The sequence below is a fragment of the Equus przewalskii genome, chromosome 13, assembly GCF_037783145.1.
Source record: "Equus przewalskii isolate Varuska chromosome 13, EquPr2, whole genome shotgun sequence".
NCBI classification, from domain to species: domain Eukaryota; kingdom Metazoa; phylum Chordata; class Mammalia; order Perissodactyla; family Equidae; genus Equus; species Equus przewalskii.
Window position 1 is genome coordinate 86,986,645 of NC_091843.1, and position 24,391 is coordinate 87,011,035.

At 42.2% G+C, this 24,391-nt stretch overlaps 1 protein-coding gene across 12 annotated transcripts in view; it reads right to left on the minus strand.

Annotated features, from left to right (window-relative positions):
- PDE8B (phosphodiesterase 8B) overlaps window positions 1–24,391 on the minus strand; it is a 217,432-nt gene that overhangs the window by 101,795 nt on the left and 91,246 nt on the right. For 5 of the 12 annotated variants that reach the window (XM_070571578.1, XM_070571580.1, XM_070571579.1 and 2 more), the window contains one exon: window positions 1,781–1,837. In XM_070571578.1, the coding sequence (XP_070427679.1) occupies window positions 1,781–1,837 (57 nt within the window). Of the gene's footprint in view, window positions 1–1,780; window positions 1,841–2,225; window positions 2,331–4,273; window positions 4,564–24,391 lie in introns of those variants that run through there. The other 7 variants (XM_070571586.1, XM_070571581.1, XM_070571582.1 and 4 more) reach the window with 4 other exon arrangements.

The following is a 24,391-nucleotide window of genomic DNA, read 5'->3' on the forward strand; positions in this document are numbered from 1 at the left end:
GACCTGAGACTAGCCAATGCATTCTTAGATGACACCAAATGATGTTGAATGAAAAATTAAAAAAAAATTTTAGAATGATGCCTACAGCACGACACCTTTCAAACAAAGCTTAAAATATTCAAAACAAGAGTAAATACTATGAATGGATACATACATATGTAGAATAAATACACAAATATGTATTATAACTTTTCAGGAAAGGAGGTGGGCAAAGGGATAAATTAAGGGCTTTGCTGTAATCTTTTTTCTGAAAAAAACTTCTCTGAAACAAAGCACACTGCTGATATTTGATAAAAGTGAGTATGGGTATATACATGTGCATTTATGAATATTTTAAATTTTTTACAATTTGACAAATAACATTTTTAAAAGAATGAAACATCCTTATCATGAGCATTCATTGCCAGTACAGCACAGGGCAAAAATGAAGTTAAATTAAACCAACTGATCCAAAACTACACTAATCCCCAAAAATATTTTAGAAATTGCTTTGGGAATAAACCCTGATATCAGATCCTTTGTCATTGCCTTTACTCAAATTGGAGTACAAAGTACGTGCCCCCAGAAAGATTACTGGAATTTTCCACTTATTTGTATTCTATACAAGTAGTTGGGGCTTATGTTTATTTTAGCGAAGTTTTTTCTCTCTCTGCTCCTAAATTTGTTTTCATCAAATTTTCCCAAGCTTAAATCTCTTTTGTTTTTTTCCTTCCCCTAGATTTGTATTTCCTTTTCTAAGCAACAGTAAAACATTATTTTCTTTTCCATTTGCTCATAAATCAAACAGCACATTTTCTTGGTTGGTTTTTCACTTTCATCTACATGTGGTTTGGTTTGTTTTTACATCTTTTCTGCATCTTCACTTACCCCAAGTAGAGGACAGGCTCCCAGGTGCTAACAAGCTAGTCTTTACAAGGAGGCTCGCTTCTTCAGGCCTACCAGAATAATGTCTATGCAGATGGGATTTCAGCAATTACTTAAAAGGGTACAAACCCCTCTCACACATGTTTCTCTGCAGGGGGCACAGGAAGCTGGAGGGGCTGCAGGGAGGACACAGTGGCTGTCACTGTCAGAACAAGGTCCATTCTGCAGGTCCCAGGCCTCGTTTCCCTGGAGCCAGTTCCCTCCGTGTTTTAGAGCCCAGTAGGCTGCTTGGCTCAAGTCACACGGGTCTTTTGTCAGCTTCTCTTCCCAGCCAACAACAACAATTATCACTTACTGAGCGCCTTCCACAGCCAGGTAGAGTTCTAGGCACTCGATGTCATTTCACTTAACTCATAATTTCCTATGAGCGAGGCATTCTCATCTCCAGTTTACAGACACTGGGTGGAGAAGTCAAGCAATACATGCAAACTCACACAGCTGGTTAAAGGCAGAGCAGGATTGACACCCAGCTGTGACTCCTGGCAAAGCCCTGCCCTTCACCACACACGGCTGTGTCCCTTTCTGACTGCAGCAGGATGTGGAACAGACTAGATTTTTGGTGGAAGAATTGCTCTCCCTCACCATCCACCAGGCAATCCACTGTTAGGCTTATACACAAGACATGGCAATGTTACAAGTCTTCAAGAAAACAATTTGAGTCCTCAAGTATGACACTAAAAGCAAGCATTTACAAACCCACACAAACATACACACTATGTATACACTATGCATAGGTACAGGCATCTATGTAGGGGCGAGGATAGTTATCTGCTGTGGTACCAGAAGAGCTCTCAGAGGGCGCTCACAGACCCACACGCTCTGAAACCGAAGCCGCTCCTGAGTGTCGGAGGCGTACCTGAATAGGATCTTGCGTCAGTCTCATGGGCCCAATCCGTACCTCTGCAGAAGAAACCTGCTAAAGAAAAGAGAGCATATGAGATGTGTCGAGTCAAGCCACACAAACTGACAAATCCTTCCTTACACAGGGACCTTATGCCACTTTACAGATGCTGAATAAAAGGATCCCATTTATTACTGACATGGAGACAGGTTACAAATCATCATGGACAGTACAAATCCCAGTTTTGTAAAAGAATTTACATTTCTATGCACTGACAGCATCTGGGAGGATGTACCCCCAATGCTAAGTGGTGGGATTGGGGGTTATTTTTACTTACTTACAATAAGTGTGTTTTACGCGAGAAAAAAAATTCAATAATTATTTACTGAGGACCCACTGTGTGCGGGCACCATGCGAGTCTATTATCCTGAAACTTCAAAAAAGAGTAAAAATGTCTTACAAATGTGGAAGCTAAAGCATTTCTATGGTTTCAGAGCTACTCCCATATTTAGATATTCTTATCTTCATGCTTTAATATGAAGAATAAACAGCTTCCTCTTGCCCACGTTTACCAGGAATAAGTTGCCCGTCTCAGGCTTAGCTCCTCCCCAACCGCGGAGGCTAATCTTCCCCGTGACTCCAGGAATGAGTTTAGGTGTTCACTGACCCACACAGCCCCACACCATCCAACTGACTTTGGCTGCAAGCATTGAGCAAATATTTGCCTTATTTTTAATTACTTTACTTGGATTCCTAAAAATGACTTTTCTTTAAACAATTGGACTGAAGGTCTTGGCCTCACCTCCCTCGATCCAATTTTTTCTCTAAGAGGCTGCAGTCGCTTTGCCACTACTTGGAAGCTTATCCTGCATTCAACACACCGTGTGGGGCCCCTGTCAGTGGGTGGAGCACCTTCAGCAAGCATCAGAATTCAGAGCACCAGAGACACCACAATGACTCAAGGGCCAAAGGAGGCTTTATCAGTTAAAAAACAAGAGAAGCAGGACTTTCTTTAAATTATACTTTTGAAGACTAAAAATTTCCCTTTCTCCTTTCTTCCCCTCTTCCCATGCTTAACTCCCCATATGCATGGTGTGAAATCTTCTTCAAAACGTGACCATAAGTCACTGACATCCTTCTCCTCTGTGAGGTTGATGCTCTCCCCGCACCATCTTGGCATCATTGTGTGAAGAAATGACACTAGGGGCTTTGGCCTCTCTCTAAACCAGCCAGAAGAAAACTTGAGAGCCCTCTGTGACTGCTCACAAGGCTCCTGGCCCTCTGCGGTGGGTCTCAGGAGGGCAAAGTCGCTCTCTTCTTAGGGAGTCGACCGCCCGATGGTGGGTCCTTCCCACAGGCCTGTCATAACTACACCAACTCGGGGCCTCTAGTCCCTTAGCCCACAGACCAGGAACAAGTTCCTTCAGGGTCTCACTGCTGTCTTCAGGTAACAGTGACACATTCAAGTCAAGTGTGTAACTCTCTTATGTCTCTATTCTCTAAGTAAAACAATGTTCTGCGAGGTGTGTGTGCTGATATACAGCAGCCCCCAGTGTGTGTGCACAGCCGCAAGAATGACTCCGCTGGAGGAGGAAGGTCCCCCTGTGCCACCAGGCCCCCAGGTGGCTCCATTCCAAAGGCAGTTTCTATTGTTTGAAACAAACATTGTCCTTCAAAAGCAGGACAACTGCCAGAATTTTGCTAAAAAGTGGATGATTAAGAAGAGAAACCAACTTGGTATAGTAAGATAAATCTGACTGATAATCTGGGACACCCTCTCCCTGGTTCACTGCATCCACCACACTCAGAAGCCCCCTCCAACAAGGCCACCGTTAGTGGTTTCTCCAGCAAAACTGGCTCCCAGGTCATCCAGGGGCAGAAAATAAACAAATGAAATAAACCCAAAAAAGTTTAAACGGAATAAGAAACAGTGACTTGTTCTGGAAGGCTAAGAGCCTGGGGGAAGGACCTGTGCTAGAAGGACACAGACTGTCCAAGACATGATAATTCACTCTTTACCCACACATGCCTGTATACTTCCTGAGTAACCACTATGAGCATGAAGTAGTTACATAGGCCATTTAAACTGCCAGGAGACGGTGTGATGACAGTGTCAGCGACCCCTAACCCCCTTCTGTCTCAAGTATTGTGACAGGCACTTTCACAGGAGTGATCTCAGGGAGATAGGCAACGGCTACTGAGTGACGACATGGAGTTTTAAAAGCAACACTCAGGCTAGAAGGCATCCTTTTTCCTTCTACAGCTTTCTCCTATGGCTACAACAGTTCCCTGCCTGCATCCAGCATTCGAAGCTCTGCCTGAGCCAGCTCAGGTGGAAGGAAAGCAGAAACCAGGGGCAGAAGCTCAAGGCTGGTGGACCCTCTCCAAGAGCCTTGCCTCTCACCTCCGGACCTGCTCCTCACCTATCTCCCCCCAGCCCCACTTCACGGTGCTCCCTCCCATGTCCTGGCTCTATTCCTCCACCGCCAGCTTGGGGCCTCAGTTTACCAGCTGCTGTAGTCCTGACCCACACTTTGCTTCTCGTCTCTGGGCTTGCATTTCCTTCCTGGGCTGGCCTCCCAGTCATCTGACCTTGGTTTCTGTGTCCAAGGGAGGTCAACTATCTCAACAGAACCCTGGGACGTGCCCGCTTCAGCTCTGAGGGCTGGGACGAGGCGGTGCCCCGCAGAGCAGGATCTGCAGCAGGTAGAGTCACGGAGAGCAGCAGCAGTTCGCAGAGTTCTATTTCTGACACAGGAGTCTTACTGCCTGCACTTCACCAACTTGTAAAAGAGCAACTAGGAACAGAAACAGGAGACCATTTACTGATGCCTGTGTGGCAGAGCCAAGATTCTCTACTTCAAAGAGTGAACTTTGAGCAACTGCAGATGCACAGATCCTTAATTAGCATATTAGCTCCGATTCCAGGAAGCTCCCAAATTTGCCAAGGACACAGAAGCAAGAAGGGGCAGGGTCATAAGTAATATAATTCCAGCTCCCGAGAGGAGAGGAGGATGGGACAAGAGTGTGAAGAGATGCACACTTCCTAGCCACTCTGACCACAAAGCTTTCCCCAACACCCAAGGAGGAGGCATTGCTGACCAACAGCACAATATTAACTGCCCGACATTTATAGTGTGTTAAATACTTGTGCATACACATGTGTGTGCATGGTAACATACATGCATACATGCACGTAGCTGGCTCTCCAAGAGAAAAAGAGTCCTATTTCGTAGCATTTGTTGACTATATGGTATAAATACTTTCACCACAGCTGATCTCAAGCTAGCAACACAGGTCCCTGAATGCGCAGTTGGGGACGTATTTTCTCATTCAGAGAGGGTCTCTGAGTGGCAAAGTCCTTCAGTCTTTGTCGATCTGCAAATGTCTATCACTCGCTCTCGTTTGATGGTTGAGCAGGATATAGAATTCTGGTTGACAGACATTTCCCGCAGACTGTGAAGTTGAAGGAAAGGAGATAATACTCCTGGTTTGGGAGGTGGGGAGATGAGGAAGGCTTCATGAAGACTTCACAGGTCACGAAGAAAAAGAAGACAAGGAGCCTGGGTCAGGGAGGAGATTCCAGGCACATAGGAAAACAAGCAAAGGCATGGAGGCGAGAAGGCAAAGGTGCTCATGGTGGGGAGAGCAAGAGTCTAGAGAAGCTGGATCAGAGAGTGAGCGACGGCGAGGACTGGGAGGGGAGTGGACAGGCGCTCCCTTTTTATTCTGTAGGCACCAAACACACTGCAGGTTTTTGAGCAGAGGATTTACAGGATCAGATTTATGATGGGAAAATCAAACATTTGGTCTGCCTATGTTCAGGATAGACAAGAACAGAGATTTAGCAAAAACGAACAAAGATGCTGCTATGAGTAGGAACTACAGCCGTGAAAGCAAGTGGGCAAATATATCACGATGATCAAGAAAAAATTAGCAAACCCCCACACAGCCTGGCCTCATTTCAATGGAGAGGGAACTCCGAGATGAAGGCCAGCTGGTGCAGGGTAGGCAGAGGAAAGAGACAAAAGTTAAGGTCGGTAAGGCTGGCAGTTCACCTGTCACCGCACCACATTCTCAGGTGGAGACGCCACAGCTCTTGGTCGTCTCACCTTTGGGAATTTTGTTAAATAACCTGGAATCGAGTTTTAGAGCTTCCCTGAAACAAGAAGGAAGTGAGAATTCAGGAAGGCAAGTGTTGACCTGGGAAGGCCTTGCAACCCCATCCGCTCGGCACATTGACGCACCCTCCAGGCCCACTCCCACGCCCCTGCTCCCTGAAGGCTGGCAGCACCACGGTGGAACTCACGACTCACTCCCCTCAGCACTCCTCCTAGACTTCACAGCATCCACTTTATTACTCACTTAAATATCTTTCTTCTTGGCAAGACTGCAGGTTTCTTGAGGACACAGTCTCTGTCTTTTTCACAGTTTTATCCCCAGCATCTAGAAGGTGCTCAATGAGTGCTTTGTGCAATTGAACTAAACTGCCCATACACAGACAGGGCTTCCATAACCTCCACCTTCCAAAAACAAGCTCAGAGCCTGAATCTTCCCCACCTCAACAACTTCTCTTTGGAAATCCTTCCTCCCCACCATCTACAGCACTGAGTGTTCACGCACGTGTGTACACACAGGCGTATACACATGCACTAGGGCAAACCCAACTTCACTTCTTGAGCGGGGCTCCATGGTAAAGGTCATTTTTCACTCACAAAAGGGACCAGCTGTGGGCTCATGAATAGGCATTTTCAAATATCCTTAGCCAACTCTGCCTGCTGCCCTGTTAGCTCTGATTTTGAAACGGTATTTCAATTTCTCAAGGCATCCCCTGTCCACCCTCTACTCCGGGCCAGACTTCTGTCTTTATTCCTCTGAGCTCTGGGTAAGCACGGTCTTTGCCTTTTGCCTTCTAATGGGCCCATCCTGCCCTCCGGCTTCTGGTCAGAGAGGCACCAGCATTGCAGCCTCCACAGGCCCCACCCCAAGGAGGGGCATCCCTGCTCCAGCCTGGGAACCTCCTGTTTCCGCTCCCCAGGCCCGCTGCCCCCAGCGCATCCAGAATGCTTCCCTCCTCCTCATACACCTTCTCAGCCAAGGGCCTCGGTGGCTGGCTCTGCCCTCCCCCAGCCTCCAGCCTCAACTTGCTTTGATTCTGGCCAGGGCAGCACCTCCTGGCACCCTGGACACTCTGCCACCCTGGACATTTCAGCGCCCAACAGGCGGTCCTGCTCCTCTCTCACTTTCCTGCTTCCAATTCTCTGAGGCACAAGCTCTCAGCCCGGGCTTCATATCGAAGGACCTGGGGAACACTAAAAATTTATCAATGCCTGAGTCCTCCTTTAAGCCAAGGGATGCAGAATCTCTAAGGACAGGGCCCAGGCATCAGCATTTTAAATCTCCTCGGGTGCAACAGGGTTGAGAAGCACTAGTCTATTCCTCTGAGCAGACCTGTCTGCTGTCAGTGTCAGACTCTATGACACGTGCATTTGTTCAACAAGTATCAACAGAGCACTTACCTTGTGGAAGGCACCAAAACCCACCCAGACTGAGCCATCACACCGGAACCCACACACCCACAGAGTTTTTTTCCAGAAACCCCTCCAAAAACACAAGATTATCACTTAGGCAGGAGGAAATCATACTCCTTCACATGTGATGATTTATTTCCCCCAAATAGCATCCTTAAATTAGAATCAAAATAAAAGATTTCCCTTATAGTCTTTTTTTGTTACACACATACACATATGGAAGACTACTCATAGTCAGGAGATACTCACAGAGGGTGACATAGCCACTGACTTTGCGTTTTATGCTCTGCCGTTTAGAATATTACATTAATTTGGCAGCATGAGGTTTTATCACATAAATACAAACATACAAATATCTACTCATCAAAATATACAACCATAAAAGAAAAGATCAATTTGACTTTAAATTTTAAAACTTCTATTCACCAAAAACAAAATCAAAAGCAAAAACATTTTAGTAAAAGAGAAAAAAGGCAACAGCCTGAGAGCTGATACCTAAAATACAGGAAACCAACAAGTATTAGTAACCAGGACATACAATGAAATCTTTAAAAAAATCAATAAAAAGACAACCAAAAAGAAAGTTGGGCAAAAAATTGGAAGAGAAAATTCACAGAAGAGGAAATACAAGTATGAAGAGACGCTCAATCTTCAGTAATCAGGAAAATAAAAATTTTAAATTACAATGGGATACTATGTCACATCCAGTCATTTTTTTATATCAACAGAATGGTAGAATTAAGAAGTTGAACACTGGGGCCAGGCCAGTGACATAGTGGTTAAGTTTGCGTGCTCCACTTTGGTGGCCTGGGGTTTGCAGGTTTGGATCCTGGGCATGGATCTAGCACTGTTCATCAAGCCATGCTGTGGCGGCAACCCACATAAAGTAGAGGAAGACTGGCACAGATATTAGCTCAGGGACAATCTTCCTCAAGCAAAAAGAGGAAGACTGGCAACAGATGTTAGCTCAGGGACAATCTTCTTCACACAAAAAAAGAAAAAGAAGAGTCAAATACTATCTAGCATGGGCAAGAGGGTAGACCCCCAGGAACTCATACATTGTGTGGGTGTGTAAACTGGTTCTGCCACTTTGACAAATCTTTTGGGGATTTCTAGTAAAGATGAAGAAGTGCATATCCTACAATCTACCTCCAACGTGAGTGGATCTCCAGGGTGTAATAAGGAGGCATTTACAAGAATCTCTGGAGCAGATATATAACAAAAACTTCAAAACAGGCTACTCCTCAATCCATTAACATCCATTGCCAAAAAATTAATAAATCAAGAAATATCCACACAATGGAGTATTATACAACAATGAAAAGGGGTCAACTAAAGCTATCCATTCAAAATGGATCAATTTCACAAACATCAAGTAAAAAATAAGTTTTAGAAAAATACATGCCTTAGAATACCACTTATATAAAGTTTTAAAATATTTAAAACAATACTGAATATAGTGTAGGAATATATTATAACAGTACAAAGAAATGCTTATAAATTCCCAGTTGAGGCAAGCGGTCCTGCTGGTAGAGAGGGTGATGTTTTCTAGGAAGAAAATGCCAGGGACTTCAACTATTGTTCATCATCTATTTTTTAAAGCAGGACAGAGTGAGTACATAGGTGTTTACTAAGTTATACTTTCTAGTTTGTTGTATATCTCAAATACTGCAAAATGCATTTAATTTTATTGGAAAAGTCTATTTTCTATTTTGGGGTTAATGTTAATTGAGCAGCAGCCATTATATAAATAGTCTACATAAAACGAATCCTGGAAAATTGGGCTGGGACTCACGAGATCTTGCTCAAGATAAGTAACCACCCTGTGCCACAGTAAGACAAGAGGGGACTGATGAACCCCCACTTACGTCACTGCGGGTAACGGTCACAGCAACCCCACGTCTTCACGGCTGAAGAAGTGAAAGCTCCAGCAAGGTTAAGCAGCTCACTCGAAGGGCTGGAGTTGAGATTTAAGCCTAGACCCGTCTCACTTGGAAGACCAAGCTCTTATTTATATATTCGCTTGTACCTCAGTTTGTTCCAGAAAGGTCTTAAGATGGTATACAAAGAGACTTCAGTTTTAAAATAATTTATGAATAAGACATGAAAGATCTGGCTGAGAAATAATGACCACAGGGAAGACGAGGCAAGTGGGGCGATCAGGATAGACGTCTGTCAGAGCCAACGCAGTCTGCAGCCAGGGCAAGAGCAAGATGCTCCCCTCCACCGGCCCCAGGTGCCGGACGAGGTAGTGCTGCGTCTGACAGTGGCCCCCACCCGTGCCCTCTCCCATTCCCACTGTCACTGTTGGTGACAAGGCTGTTCTTTCTGAAGTACTGCTGCCACACTCAGTGAGTCTTACTGGGAGAGCAGAGAAGAGGATGGCATGCCCCACCGTGGCTGGAAAACACTGCCATGAGAAGGGATGGAGGCCCCCTCTGGTTAGCGCCGAAGTGGTAGTTAAAAGACATCCAAGCAGGCATCCGAGATGCCATCGGATCCAAACACAGTCTAATGGAGAAGCCATCCCCTCCCCACAAACATCAGATGAAACAGACGTTATTCAGGCAACCTTATTCAGGCATGAGAAAAGAACTCAGCCTGAGATCAATTATGCATCAAAATGGAACAATAAAAAATAGTCTAGAACGCAACCCATGCGACGGTGAGTACCCGGAGGAGGCCAGGACGGGGAAGCCTTAGAGAGCACTAGCTTCAGAGGAAAAAACCCCGGCTGCACTTCAATATTATGATCATGTCAAAAGGCTTCACACCACACATGCAGTGCAGAATGGAGGCATGGAGCGTCCACAACGTCACAATTTAGTCACCATGTCACCAGGCCAAGTGTGTGTAAACACAACACCACTCCCAGATTCCAAAGGTCAAACCTAGGGTCTGAGTTGGAGGACAGAGGAATTTAAAGGCAACCGCAAAATGTGACATCCCTGAACTAACTTCCTTCCTTTTATTAGGGATATTACTGATAATAGAAACTGCCAGATGACTTCAAGCGTTTAAAATTACATTGTATAACAGAGGACAAGCAAAGAACAGTAGATCTCTGATTATTCAGGAGGCAATTATCCAGATTGTGGAAAAACCCAAGCACTTCTGATGCTCTCCCATCCTGCTTTCTGCCTTCTCCATAACGCTAAATGAAGATGGGAGAAAGCGGGAGAGAGGACATTAAAAAATCAGTCAGTTTTGCTAGATGGTCAGCAGTTCTGGTAAATAGATTTGATGGGCAAGGAAACAGAAAACATCTGCTAAAAATGCGTTTTAGAGATTTCCTGTGGACTTCAATTATCCACGCTGCCTCTGCCCTCAGTTTTATCACTGATACCTAGAATTGCCTTAGAAAACCAAGAGCCAAACGTCTGCCCTGCCTGGCTCAGGAGAATCTCACACGAGGGTCCTGGTGACTCTGAAGCAACTCTGGATTTTTAGCCACGTCTGGTACCACACCAGAACTCAACTACACTCGCTTTCCTGACTCTGGTGACTCAGGGCCACTCACACCGGGGGGACTGCAACCGTCAGACCCCGAGTCCACGGATCGTGTGGACATCAGGAGTAACGAGTTAGTGACGAGCGCTGACTCCCGTTTAAAAACTAATCTCATGTCAATAAATCCCATTTTAAAAAAGTAGCTCATGAGAAGTCACCCACAAAATGCAAATGCCTACTTTTTTGAGAAGGAATTGTACTTACCTTGGCAAAAACAATGATTTCCAAATGGTTATGCATAAAAATCCTATAGATGGAAACCCTAAGTGAAGCACCATACAATGAAAAGCTCACCATTTCTAAAAGCTTAGCATACATGACAGTGCCGCGGGAACCAGCAGGCTCACCTGGAAGGTCTCCCCAGGGCCCTGCCCGCCCCCGTTCACCTAACAGAGGTGCACGCGTGGCAGGCTGGTCCCCACTGCGCCTCGGCCCGCTGATTCTACAGTGACTTACATCAAAAGCCAACGTGACAACACCCACAATCTGAGTCCTTGTTTTTTTAAAATAATATCTTTTAAAATTCAGGGAAGAGGACAAGGGAGCACCATGAAGGTGGAGGTGGCCTCTTCATCTGCATGTGGCTGAGCTGAGGAAGGGCTCCCACAGCAGCACCCTCCTCCTTTCTCCCAGAAACCCAGAGAGGCAGAAAGGGTTACAGAACGAATGTGTCCACTGGTGGAGAAAAAAATGGAAAACTCTCAAGCACAGAAAAAGACTCAGTAAGTTCCAAAAGACCACTTTCCATTCAACCCAAGAACGTTTCTTCAAAAAAGAGGTTCAAACTGACAACCTGTCTTGGATCCACTCACACCTTCCTCCTCTCTCGACTGGAGAACAGGCTGAATAACACACTCTCATCTGACAGAGGAATGCAAGTGAGAGGCTCCCTTCTATTCTTGCTCTAAAGCTCTGCCCCTGGCTCATCCTGATGAGCCTCAAGCTCCCACCTTTTGTCACCCAAGGAGTTAAAATACCTTCATCAGAGAGCACAGCGCTCTGCAACCAACTCAATAATGGTGGTAAGGAACAAGCCAGAGGAACCTGCAGGGTGCTACGGGAACCCAGGCAAGACGCATTTAGCTACATCTGGGAATTCAGGTGAACTTCCAGGAAATCACACCAGAGCTCACTGATGAAGGAGCGAATGAGCCAGGTGAAGAGTGTTGGAAGGGGCATTTCAGGCCAATGGAACACCATGAGGAAAGGCAAAGAACGGAGTTCATGCGGACAACCACAAGCAACGTGGGTCTGCAGATGGGGGTGACAGGGCTGGAGAGGGAGGAAGGAGCCAGTCACAGGTCAAGGTCTTGCCATGGTGTGAAGCTGGGGCTTACTAGGAGGACAAAGGTATAGCACTGTTGGATTAGCATTTAGCTGGATCATTCTGGTTGAAGCGTGGATAGACTAAGGGGGTCAAGACTGGAAGACCAGAGATCAGAAAGGAGCTGTTGTGATGACCTAGCCCAGTGGTTCTCAAAGTGTGGTCCCTGGACCAGCAGCATCAGCATCACCCAGGACTTATTAGAAATGGACAATCTTAAGCTCATCTGGACCTGCTGAATCAGAAGCTCTGAGGGTGGGCCCAGCAATGTGTGTACTGATGTCGCCCTCCAGGTGACTGATCCTGCTAAAGTTTGAGAAGCACTGATACAGACAAGAGACAATGAGCGCCTGCACTAGGAGCAGTGGTAGAAGATAGAGAGAAGTCAATGAATTAGAAGCAGATACAGGTCATAAAATCAACTGAGACACGTGTGGGCAAGGAAGAGCAAGGCAAGGGAAGTTGATGGATTTGGGTTTGAATGACTGGGTGGGTCATTCAAAAACTGGCTGTCAGGAAAACAGGAGGTCAAAGAGGCTTATGGGGGATGATGAGTAAAGTGCTAGACATGCAGATCCTCTGGGCCACCCAACCTGCCAGGCTGTGGGATACGTGAGTAGGCAGCTCAGGGACAGCGACATCAGCACAGAGGAGAGGCAGTGAAAACCATGCCATCACTCAGAGCAGGAAAAGCTCTGGAGACACCAGCATCAGATGGCTGAGGAGAGGCAGAGAAGTCTACATAAGGGCTGGAAGAAGCATAAAGAGAAGAAAAAGGGAAGCAAGCTGATGCTCTCAGAACCTCAGTTACTTCCACAGGGCATAGCTAAGTAGGCTTTGGCCCCCTAACTTAATATTAGGGTATCTATCTACATGGGGGTCTAGTGGTTAAGATTTGGTGCTCTCACTTCCACAGCCTGGGTTTCTTTCCTAGCCAGAGAACCACATCACTCATCTGTTGGGTGTCATATTGTGGCAGGTGTGTGTTGCTGTGATGCTGAAAGCTATGCCACCTGGATTTCAAATACCAGCAGGGTCACCCATGGTGGACAGGTTTCAGCAGAGCTTCCAGACTAAGACAGACTAGAAAGAAGGACCTGGCCACCCAATCCCGAAAAAATTGACCATGAAAAAACTATGACCAGCAGCAGAGCATTGTCTGATATTGTGTGGGAAGGTTCAAGAAGATGGTGCAGAAACCATGCAGGTACACAAGGTCACTAGGAGTTGGAATCCACTCCACAGCACTAACAATAAATTTATTTACATAACTCACTATAATCAATAAGAGAAAATCAATACATGATCATCTCAGGAGATGCCAAGATGGCCTTTTAATAAAATTCAACATTCATTTAAAAAATTCCTTTACCCATAGTCTCCCCAATATCCATTCCCACCTTGTCTCTTTCCAGGGATCACCGACTCCTGTTTGGGAATCTATGTGGTTCTAAAGAAAACATGAGTTTATGTGAAAATGGCTAAGCATTTAATTTCCCTGGCTCTACAGTGACTGGTTAGGGGTAGCCAAGTGACTTAGGCTGCCTCAGAGTTTTATCTCAGGATTTTGCTAGCAATGCTGAGAAAAGACTGTTTCTCTCTCTCTCTGTCTCTCTCTCTCATTTACTTCTCCCTGGTTGTCAATAGAAACATACAGCCATAACATCTTGATACCACGTGAGAAGGTCACAACACCATGGAAAGCAGAGTGGAGAAACGGAAAGAAATCAGATCTTTTGTTAACATCACCAAACCACCAGATTAAGCCTTGGCTAAAGCCGTTTCTACCTCTGGACTTTTGAGTTATGTGAGCCAATAAATTGCCTTTTATTGCTGAAGTAATAAAATTGCTTAAGCAAGACTTCATAAGCTTTTCTATGCTTAACAAGGAAAGAATCCCAATGGAAACAAATGGTTTCCTCTTGTTGATATTAGAGAGAGATCAGATAATATGTATCCTTTGGGTGGAGAATAGGCCACACAAGTTACACATATTGGTGTGTGGCTTCCCAAAAGGAGGGATATGAAACAATAACAACCCAAACAACTAGAGTTAAGACCCACACCTGGGCAGAGGAGAACTGGCATTCCAGCTGAGGGATAACAGAGCTCCTTTTCACAGCTGTCTTTGGGCCAAGAACACTTATGGAATTCCAGGAAAACCAGAGGTCTGAACACAAGCTAATGCCACCTAAGGTCTCACATGCCAGCCCCCAGTCCTGGGGTCAGAGCTTCTCCAGGTACACAGGTTATCAGGAAATTTCTCAAGAGGGGTTCATGAGAAATTCACTCCCTGAGTTCCGGCACGTTCAAACAATTTGTGTGTGGTTTTTATATTTGAAGGTCAGTTTGGCTGGATATAGAATAATTGGCTCATTCTTTCTTTTCTAGATTAAATTTAGCATGTTTATCTATTGTCTCCTGGCTTTAAGCATTGCTATCAAGGCCTGATGCCAATCTGATTTTCTTTCCCTTGAAAATGACTTGGTCTTTCTGCCTGGATGCCCAAAAAGATTTCTTTTTTTCTTGATGGGCAATTATATTACCAGAATATGTATTGGCGTTATCTATTCTGGATCAATTTTCCAAGTACATAATGTACCCTTTCTGTAGGTGGGTTCCAGTCTTTTTCCAGGAAGGTTTTCTTCCATTTATTTTTTTAATATATTTTCTATTTCATTGATTCGATTTTCATTTTTTCAGACATATAGATATATAGATATTGCCTTTGACTATCTTCCATATCTATCGCTTTCTCTCAAATCTTTTATTTCCCTTTTGTGTTTTCCTTCTTTCCAACTTTTCTTTCCCTTATGGTGTTTTCTGCAGTGTTTATTCATTCTTATATACTTCCAGTTTGATCTTCATTTTTCAGATTTTTTTGCCTTTCTTTCTCTTTCTTTTCTGAGTTAACTCTCTTTTTCATATGTTTCTGTTGTCTAATCATTTAATCTGTGTTTTTTTAATCTGGATTCATCCCGCTCTTTCACAACTTTTAACTATTTCCTCAATTTCTTTCAGCTCTTTTTGAAACATTAGGTTGCAGTTTCTTCTCTATTTTGTGGGCATGCTTTTCTCATGTGCCTTCATTGTCCGCCAGCCAGAAGCTGTGAAGCCCCCTCCAATTTTGGCCATTGTTCTCAAATCAACATACCAAGCCCTCCACTCCTAGTGGGACCACCCCCCATGGGGAAGAGTGCCTGAGGGCGGTGTCAGGCTTCAGTCTTCCAGCTGCTTCTTCCTGAACAGTTCCCTGTGACTGTCGGTGGTTTTGCCCTAATTGCTCATATTTTGAAGTTTTATAGACATACTCTGATAGTTTTGTAAAAGAGGCTACTTGTGGGTTGTCTGCTTCACTAACACTACGGCTCTGCCTGGTTTTAGGAGAAGATTTAAGGGGATTAAAAAATGATGTCATAAAAGCAGGATCCATGAAAGAAAAATTGGTAAGCCAGACTTTATCAAAACTAAAAACTTCAGCTTTTAAAAAAGACAGTGAAAAGAATGAAAAGATAAGTCATGGATAGGAAGTCAAACACATATCTGATAAAGGGCTTGCATCCAAAATATACAAAGACATATATATATACAAAGAACCCTAAAACTCAACAATAAGAAAATAAACAACCCAATTTAAAAATGGGCAAAATACCTGGACCTCACCAAAGAAGATATACAGACGGCAAACAGCATATGCAAAGATGCTCAGAATCATCTGTTACCAGGGAATTGCAAATTAAAACAATGAGATACCACTGCATACCCATTAGAATGGCTAAAATTAAAAAAACTGACAATTCCGGGGCCAGCCCAGTGGCGCAGCAGTTAGGTTCACACGTTCTGTGTCTTGGCGGCCCGGGGTTTGCCAGTTCAGATCCCGGGTGCGGACATGGAACCACTTGACAAACGCCACGCTGTGGTAGGCATCCCATGTATAAAGTTGAGGAAGATGGGCACGGATGTTAGCTCAGGGCCAGTCTTCCTCAGAAAAGAGAGGAGGATTGGCAGTAGTTAGCTCAGGGCTAGTCTTCCTCAAGAAAAAAAAAAAATTAGGGGGCCAGCCCCGTGGTTAAGTTCGAGCATTCCGCTTTGGTGGCCCAGGATCTTGCCGGTTCAGATCCTGCGTGTAGACATGGCACCGCTCATCCAGCCAGGCTGAGGCGGCATCCCACATGCCACAAGTGGAAGGACCCACAACTAAAAAAATATGTAACTATGTACTGGGGAGCTTTGGGGAGAAAAAGGGAAAAAAAATAAAATCTTAAAAAAAAACTGACAATGCCAATTGCTGGCGAGGATGCATAGTAACATTTGTTTAAAATAGCAAAAACAAAAACAAAAACCTTGGGAATAAATTCTTTCTTTCAAACATTTCTTCAACAAATGGTTACTAAGAACCTACTATGTTCCGGTCACTGGGGGGAAAAAACGCTCACTGCTATAGAAGCTAAGATACGGCTAGATCTAGTTTTGAACTCAGACTTCCTGACTCCAGAACCTGGACTTTCATACATGGTATTACATGCCTAGACAAAGTGTCATCAAAGAGAGATGAAATGAATGGAGCGATAGGCTGCATTCTTAGATGGGATGTCAGTATGAAAAAGATGTCAGGGGCCGGCCCTGTGGCGCAGTAGTTAAGTGCACACATTCTGCTTCAGTGGCCTGGGGTTTGTGGGTTCGGATTCCGGGTGCAGACATGGCACCGCTCGACAGGCCCTGCTGTGGCAGGCGTCCCACATATAAAAAGTAGAGGAAGATGGGCACAGATGTTAGCTCAGGGTCAGTGTTCCTCAGCAAAAAAAGAGAAGGATTGGCAGCAGTTAGCTCAGGGCTAATCTTCCTCAAAAAAAAAAAAAAAAAAGATGTCAAATCTCCACTAAATTAATCAATATATAAATTACTATAAATATCCTGGCACAACTTTTTTAACTTGTGAAATGATTCTCAAATCCATGTAGAAGAATGACTGCCCGCAACTGGTTAAAAAAATTATGAAGGAAGAATTATGAGTATTCTGCTCTACCAGATGTAACAGACTTCAAAGATACAACTACCAAATCAGCGTGGTTCTAGCAGAGAGTCAATGAAAGATAAGAGAAAGCCTAGGAACACAGGCACGAACATATATGCCCAAATATATATATATATATTTTCTGTTCCTAAGCTTTCTGTTATCTTTCACTGATCTCCCTGCTAGAACCACACTATTTTAGAAGTATAATTTTAGTAAACAAGAAAAGTGTCATTCTATATCAGTAGGGAAGAAGTGGATAATTCAATAATTTCATTAATAATATGATAATTGGTTAATGTGGAGAAAAGTTAAGTCTGATTCATGCATTATGACATATATCCAAGTTACTTCCAGACAGATTACAATTTTAAATGGGAAAAAAAAAACCCCATGGGAATATTGAAAAAAAATATAGGTGAATACTTACATCATTCAAGGGTCTGGAAGGTCTTGCTAAGAATAACGGCAAAGACATAAACACTGAAGGATGATTGTTAGATTTTTACTAATAACAATAAATAAATAAAAAGGTATAATAAATATAAAAATACAAAACAATGTTAGTAATATATGAAAGAAAAGGAGTTGGCTTCCTTATCAGTTTTCAAAAACTCTAATAAAGACAATTATAAAAAGGCAAGCATCCCAATTTAAAATGGGTCAAGTAAAGGATAGGCAATTCACAAAACAAATGTTCAAATAGGCTGTAAAAATTATGCAACAATGCTCAGCCCCCCTGGCAATCCAAAAATGCAAATTAAAACTAGATTCCACTTTTTGTTCATCAAATTCCAAAGCTTTTACAGTGATCATCCCCAGTGCTGTTGAAGGTCTGGAGAAATCAATATTTGCCTTGCAGAAGGGAGAGGAAAATTGTCCCAGTGACTCTGGACCCCTTAAAACACACCAAATGCCTTCCTGGGCCTTGGTAACTTAAATGGTTAGAACCTTAAAATGTGTTTGAAACTCTCAACTGCTGTCCCCTTTCCTGTTTATACATCTACCATGATATTTAGCTCATAATAATTTCATTGCCGTAACCAGAAACTGTCAGGGGCAGGACCCTATAGGACAGATGCTAACTCCATCTGACCAGTTACAGGACCAGTAAATGATCAGCTGTGAGAGAATGCATTCCAGCACCCAACACCTAACTCCATCTGCTAAAACCAAGACTCACAGATATTTGGTGAGTGGGTGTTTAATACATCATTAAAAAGCTGAAAAAGCCCTCGGTAAATGGAAGATTACTCTGTTCCTTGGCACAAAATGCAGGCTGCTGGAGAAGTAAAGCTGCCAATGTTGCTATTTGGTAAAACGTTTTTGATAACATCAAATCTGGAATTCCTTTTCCCCATGTGTAACTAACGGGTAATAATACATGCCCCATGGAGAGGGCTGATGCCAGGCCTGTATTATTCATGGATATATCTCCAATGCTTGGCACAACAGGCCATCAACTGATAAATGAGAGATATTATGATGATGATCTCTCATTTATCCTTTTCGAAAATCCTTACTGTGCCCCACAGTGGGCCAGAAACTAAATAGGTGGCTTGCATTTATTATCTAACTTAATAAGCCAGATCATCACAGCATAAGCTCTTTCTTTTGCTTGCATCAAAATGTAGTCCCAAAACATCTGACTTGCTTACATGAAAACACAAATGTCAACCTCTGGCTTAGCTAACTTTGCCTTCCCTCTCCCTGCAATGAGATACAAAATCAAGAACTGATTCACATCCTCACTTGTACGAGTACAAAGTACTCTTCCAGACAGTGACCTCATGACGAAGGATGGTTTACAAGAATTTGGGAATTGGAAGGCTCTCAAGGGGTCATATTCTTTAACTCTTTCATTTTACAGATTGCCAAACAAGGCCTAAGAGTGTATGTAGTAAGGTCAAGATCGTACACAAGCGAGACATCACAGTGGGGTAAAATTGAGGTCTCCAGGATGCCAGGCCAGTGACACTTCCACCTGCCCCATTGATTCTTCCTGGTAACCACCAAAATGCTTTCCCTTCAAAAACAGAAGCATAGCGTACCACATTTTCAGTCCTTGCAAAGAGAGGATATTGGAAGAGATTTACTTAGGGTCAGCTTTAGTCCCAATCCCTAACTCTTGATTCTGCTTATAATTTAACATAAGAACCTATAAATATATACCACGCGCTTGAGAGAATGGCAGATAAACCACAAAAGTAAAAAGCCTTTACTAGCAATTCTGGAAGACATTATGAATTATTTTTAAATAAAGAGGCTAATCATGAGTTTAAAAATTTCCTCAAATGCCTCATTTTATCATTTTCCTCTACATCTTATTTTCCAAAGCCTTTCACAGAATCTGACATAATACACCCAGTCATAAAACAAGACAGGCTAATTAAGCAGTCTCTGAAGCCACTCCACTAGAGCACAGGTCTTTCAGTGTGGACTTACCTATTAGCCGAAGACAAGATATAAGTGGCAATGTGAAAATCCAGATGAAAAAAGGAAAATGATGGAAGAGGGAAGGGAAAAGTGGGTAAGGGGTAATACTCATATATGGTGGGGAAAATCAAGGACAATTTCCTATAAACTAGAAGGATCCTCCTGGACCACTGAGATATCTTACTAAAGCTGAGATGCAGGCCTGGGTCCTTGCATAATAATAAAAATAATAAGGATCTGCAAGGTATAATGGGGGAAAACTGACTGAGGATCAAAGGCCTATGTTCTGTCCCAACTCATACATTCACAAGCTGTGTGACCCTGGACTGATCATACCACCACTCTGGGTATCAGTTTGTAAAATGAAAGAGTTAAACTCAATGCTTCCAAAACTTATCCACAGATGTACCCTAAAAACAGAATGATGATGGTTTGGGATGTAGGCTGCTTGAAGCTCCAGATTTCTCTGGTCTTGTGGCTTCCATTTGAAAATATTTCATGGCAATTCTACTTCCAGGGCTGCAGCAACTTATTTATCCTTTCTGAACCTCAGGTTTTTTAGGGAACAATCTCTTACAAGGATAACTAGACAATTTGGACAGTATTTCTTAAAAACATCTATTTGAAAGTATTAGAGAGATCACAATGCAGTGAGACATTCAGATCAACATCTGGGAGAGAAAAGGTGAGAAGCAAGAATGTGGCTTTTGGTGTCCATATCTCCTCAAGGGCATGGACAATTCTGAAAGCAGCAGATGACAAGCTGAGCAGAGCTTTCATCCATCTCATACATACAGAACAAAAGTAGAGTTTGGGGCCCATTAGGGAGGAAGGACTTTCGTAAACACCTTAGGTTTTCAGGTGGGACTCCAATGGCATTGACCTGGAAATACACCAGCCTTCACATAGGATGAAACCCCTCTTTAAATCATCTCAATCACTGATTGAAGTATTATCAATTGTCCCTTGCCCAGCTGCCAACTAGAAGCAAAAGTAAATTCTGTGTGGAGGAATATTCCATGATCTAGAGTCTCAAATTATCTCTAAAATTGCTCAAATATACGGTCCAATATAAAATAAAAAATAACTCAGCTATAACGAAAAAAAGATTGACCAAAAACCAAGGGGAGAAAATAATTAAGTAGACACATAGAAGATCCAGAAAGAGAAGTTATCATACAGACTTTAAAATAACCATGGTTAATATGTTCACAGAATTAAAAGGCAAGATGCAAAAATTTGGCAAAGAGCTAGGAACTATAAAGAAGAATCAAGTGGAAATTTTAGCACTGAAAAATATAATAATTAAAAATAGTCACTAAATGGGTGGGTTTATAAGGATATTAGGCACAGAGAAAAGAGAATTGGGGAATTGGAAAATATGTCAGAAGAAAAGATACAGACTAAAGTATAGGGAGACAAATGGATGGAAAGTGTAAGGAGTGTAAGAGACATATAGGACACAGAGAAAAGATGTCATGTACATGTAACTTCAGTCCCAGGAGGATTAGAAAGTGAATGGGGCAGAAACCATATTTGAAGGAAAAAAGGCTGAAAATTTTCCAATACTGAAGAAATAAACCGAGCCACAAATTGAAGAAGCATTATGAACTCTAAGAAGAACAAATACAAAGAAAACAACACCTACTCACTTTATAGAACAATCGTTGAAAGCAAAATGCAAAGTGAAAAATGTTTAAAAATAGCCAAGGAAAGACACATTGTTTTAAAAGAGCAATGATAATAAGACTGACATTTAACTCCTCAATGGAAATAATGGGAGGCAGAACACAGTGAAATGATATCTTCAACATGCTGAAATAAAATACATGGCAACCTAGAACTCTATATATAGTAAAAAATACACTTCAAAAACAATAATAAAATAAAATTTTTCAGACAAACAAAAACTGAGAGAATTTGTCACCAGGAGACTGGCACTAAAGAAAAGACGAAAGGGAGATCTTTAGTCAGAAGGCAAATGATCTCAGATGGAAGCTCATAGATGGGGAACAGAGTGAATATCACTGGAAAAGGTAAATATGAGAGTAAATCTAAATGAATTCTGAATGTAGAAAACAATAGTGATGTCTTCTTGAATTTAAAAAATAGAATTAAAATACATGACAACAAGAGCATAAAATTAGTAGGGAAGTAAGTGGAATTTAAGTATTCTAAGGTCCTTCTATTGTCTGGGAGCAGAATGGAAGTGTTAACATTAGACTAACAAGAGCAATTCTGTAATTTCTACTAATTGTGAACAGAATATAAACACAATGTATAGCTAACAAGCTGTGAGAGGGAAGAGAGGGCACATTTAAACTAACAGAAACCAAGAGAAGAAAAAATATAGACATGGAACAGGTGGAGAAAACAGAAAGGAAATAATAGATAATAGCATTAAATGCAAACGTATTAATAATTGTACTTAATATAAATGAATTAGGTTCCTCTTCTAGCAAGAAAGTCAACTTCTAAACCACCAACCAACCCTCTCACTAATAACAATGATAAACTTTAGACAAAAATGACAACCTGAGGGCTCTGGAGAGTGAGCAGAAGCAGGCAGACTTTGGAGGGGAATACAAACTTGGCAGGAGAGGCCAGCACCTGTTGGGTTCCCAAGTTTTCAGTTTTGCCTCGATGGCAGGCTACAGTCACAGGACAGCACAGAAGGATCAAACTGATAGAGAGCTACTACCAAGCTTGCCTAAAATTAGTAGGGAAGTAACTGGAATTTAAGTATTCTAAGGTCCTTCTATCGTCTGGGAGCAGGATGGAAGTGTTAACATTAGACTAACATTAGAAGATGGAGCCTGGGGCAAGAAGGTTGCTAGAGAGTGAAGGGAGAATTCCAGCAAGGGGGGAACTAGAGAAGGGGAACTCTACACTCTGCCCAAATCTCCGGCTGACCCTTGAACCACACAAGCACAGGGAAGACACCAAGAAACCCAGGTAAAGATAAAAAAGTTCAACTGAGATTGGAGCTGCCATCCACCTCAGGAGACATAGTGTTTACAGTCTGAGACTAATCAAGTTAATTGCCTGCTAAACAAAAAAAAATCAATACTCTTCAGACTATAACAGGATCCAGAATCTCCTCAACATATCATTCACAATGTCCGTGATACACTCAATGGCAACCCTGAGAGGACTCACATGTTGGAATTATCAGACAAGTACTTTAAAGCTACTACTGTAATTATGCTCAATGAAGGAAAAAAAAAATATGCTCATAACAAACGAAAAGAGAAGAAATCTCAGCCAAAACAGAGAATATAAAAAAAGAACAAATGGGAATATTAGAACCAAAAAACAGAATATCAGAAATAAATATTCATTGCATGGGATTAATAACAGAATAGAGATTATAGAAGAAAGAGTCCATGAATATGAAAGTAGATCAATAGAAATTATCCAATCTGAAGAAGAGAGAAAAAGATTGAAAAAAATAAACAGAGACCTAGGGATCTGTGGGCAATATCAAAAGGTCTAACATATTAGTAATTGGAGTCCCAGGTGGAGAAAAGAGAGAGAATGGGAGATAAAGAGTATTGGGAAAGAAAGAGGCTGAAAATTTTCCAAATTTGCTGAAAGGTGTATGTTGACAGATTTAAGGAGTCAACAAATCACAAAGAAGAGATGAAGAAAGGCACACCAATTAATCTGCTGAAAACCCAAGATAAAAGCAGCTAGAGGAAAACTACACATTACACACATACACAAATGACTGCTGAATTTTCATGAGAAACTGCGGAGCCAGAAGACAGAGGAACAACAGCATTAAAGTTAAGACATTCCTGGACAAAGGACAACTAAGAATTCATTGCCCACAGACCTGCAGTATAAGAAAGGCTAAAGTAATTATTTCAGGGTTAAGGAAATGAGACCAGAAAGAAACATGACCATTGAGGAGTGAATAAAGGGTATCAGAAATAGTCAATATAAAAGGTAATTTTATCTGGGTTAACATAAAAGAATACATGTAAAAGGTAAGACAATATGGCTTTTAAAAGATAATATAGGAGACAATCTTCATGACCTCAGGACAGGGAAAGATTTTTTGGACTATATTAAACTTCTTTTCACCAAAAGACTTATTTTTATTGTCCAAACTTAGAATTCCTAGATTCTTAGAATGAAAGGGAGCACAATTAGTCATTACTCTGGAAATATGATGACACTACTTTATCTACTCATAGGTAAATAACCAACAGGAATGTGCCCATATGTGCATCAAAAAATATGTAAAGAACGTTCACAGTAGCATTATCTACAATAGCCCTACATGGAAACATCCCAAATGTCCATTAACATTAGACTAAATAAATAGTGGTATAATCATGCAATGGAATACTATACAGCAAATGAAAATGTATTAAATACTGCAACACACAACAAAATGGAGTGATCTCTGAAATGTAATACTAAACAAAATAAGCCAGACATAAAATAATATATGATGTATGATTTCATTTACATAAGGCTCAAAAACAGGCAGCACTGCTGTATGGTTTCAGAAGTCAAAATATTAGAGGGAGTAATGATTGACAGGGAATTCTGGAGTATTGGTTCTTTTCTTAACCTGTGTGCTGGTCACATATATGTTTAGTTTGTGATAATTTATCAAATTACTTTGATTTTCAAACATTTCTGCTTGCATATTGTTCTTTGATTAAAAAGTTTATAAAAAAGAAACCTAGACCGAAATGTAAAATGCAAAACTATAAAACTCATAAAAGATAACACAGGGGAAAATCTAGATGACCTTGGGTTTGGCAAAGACTTTTTAGACAGAACATCAAAGACAC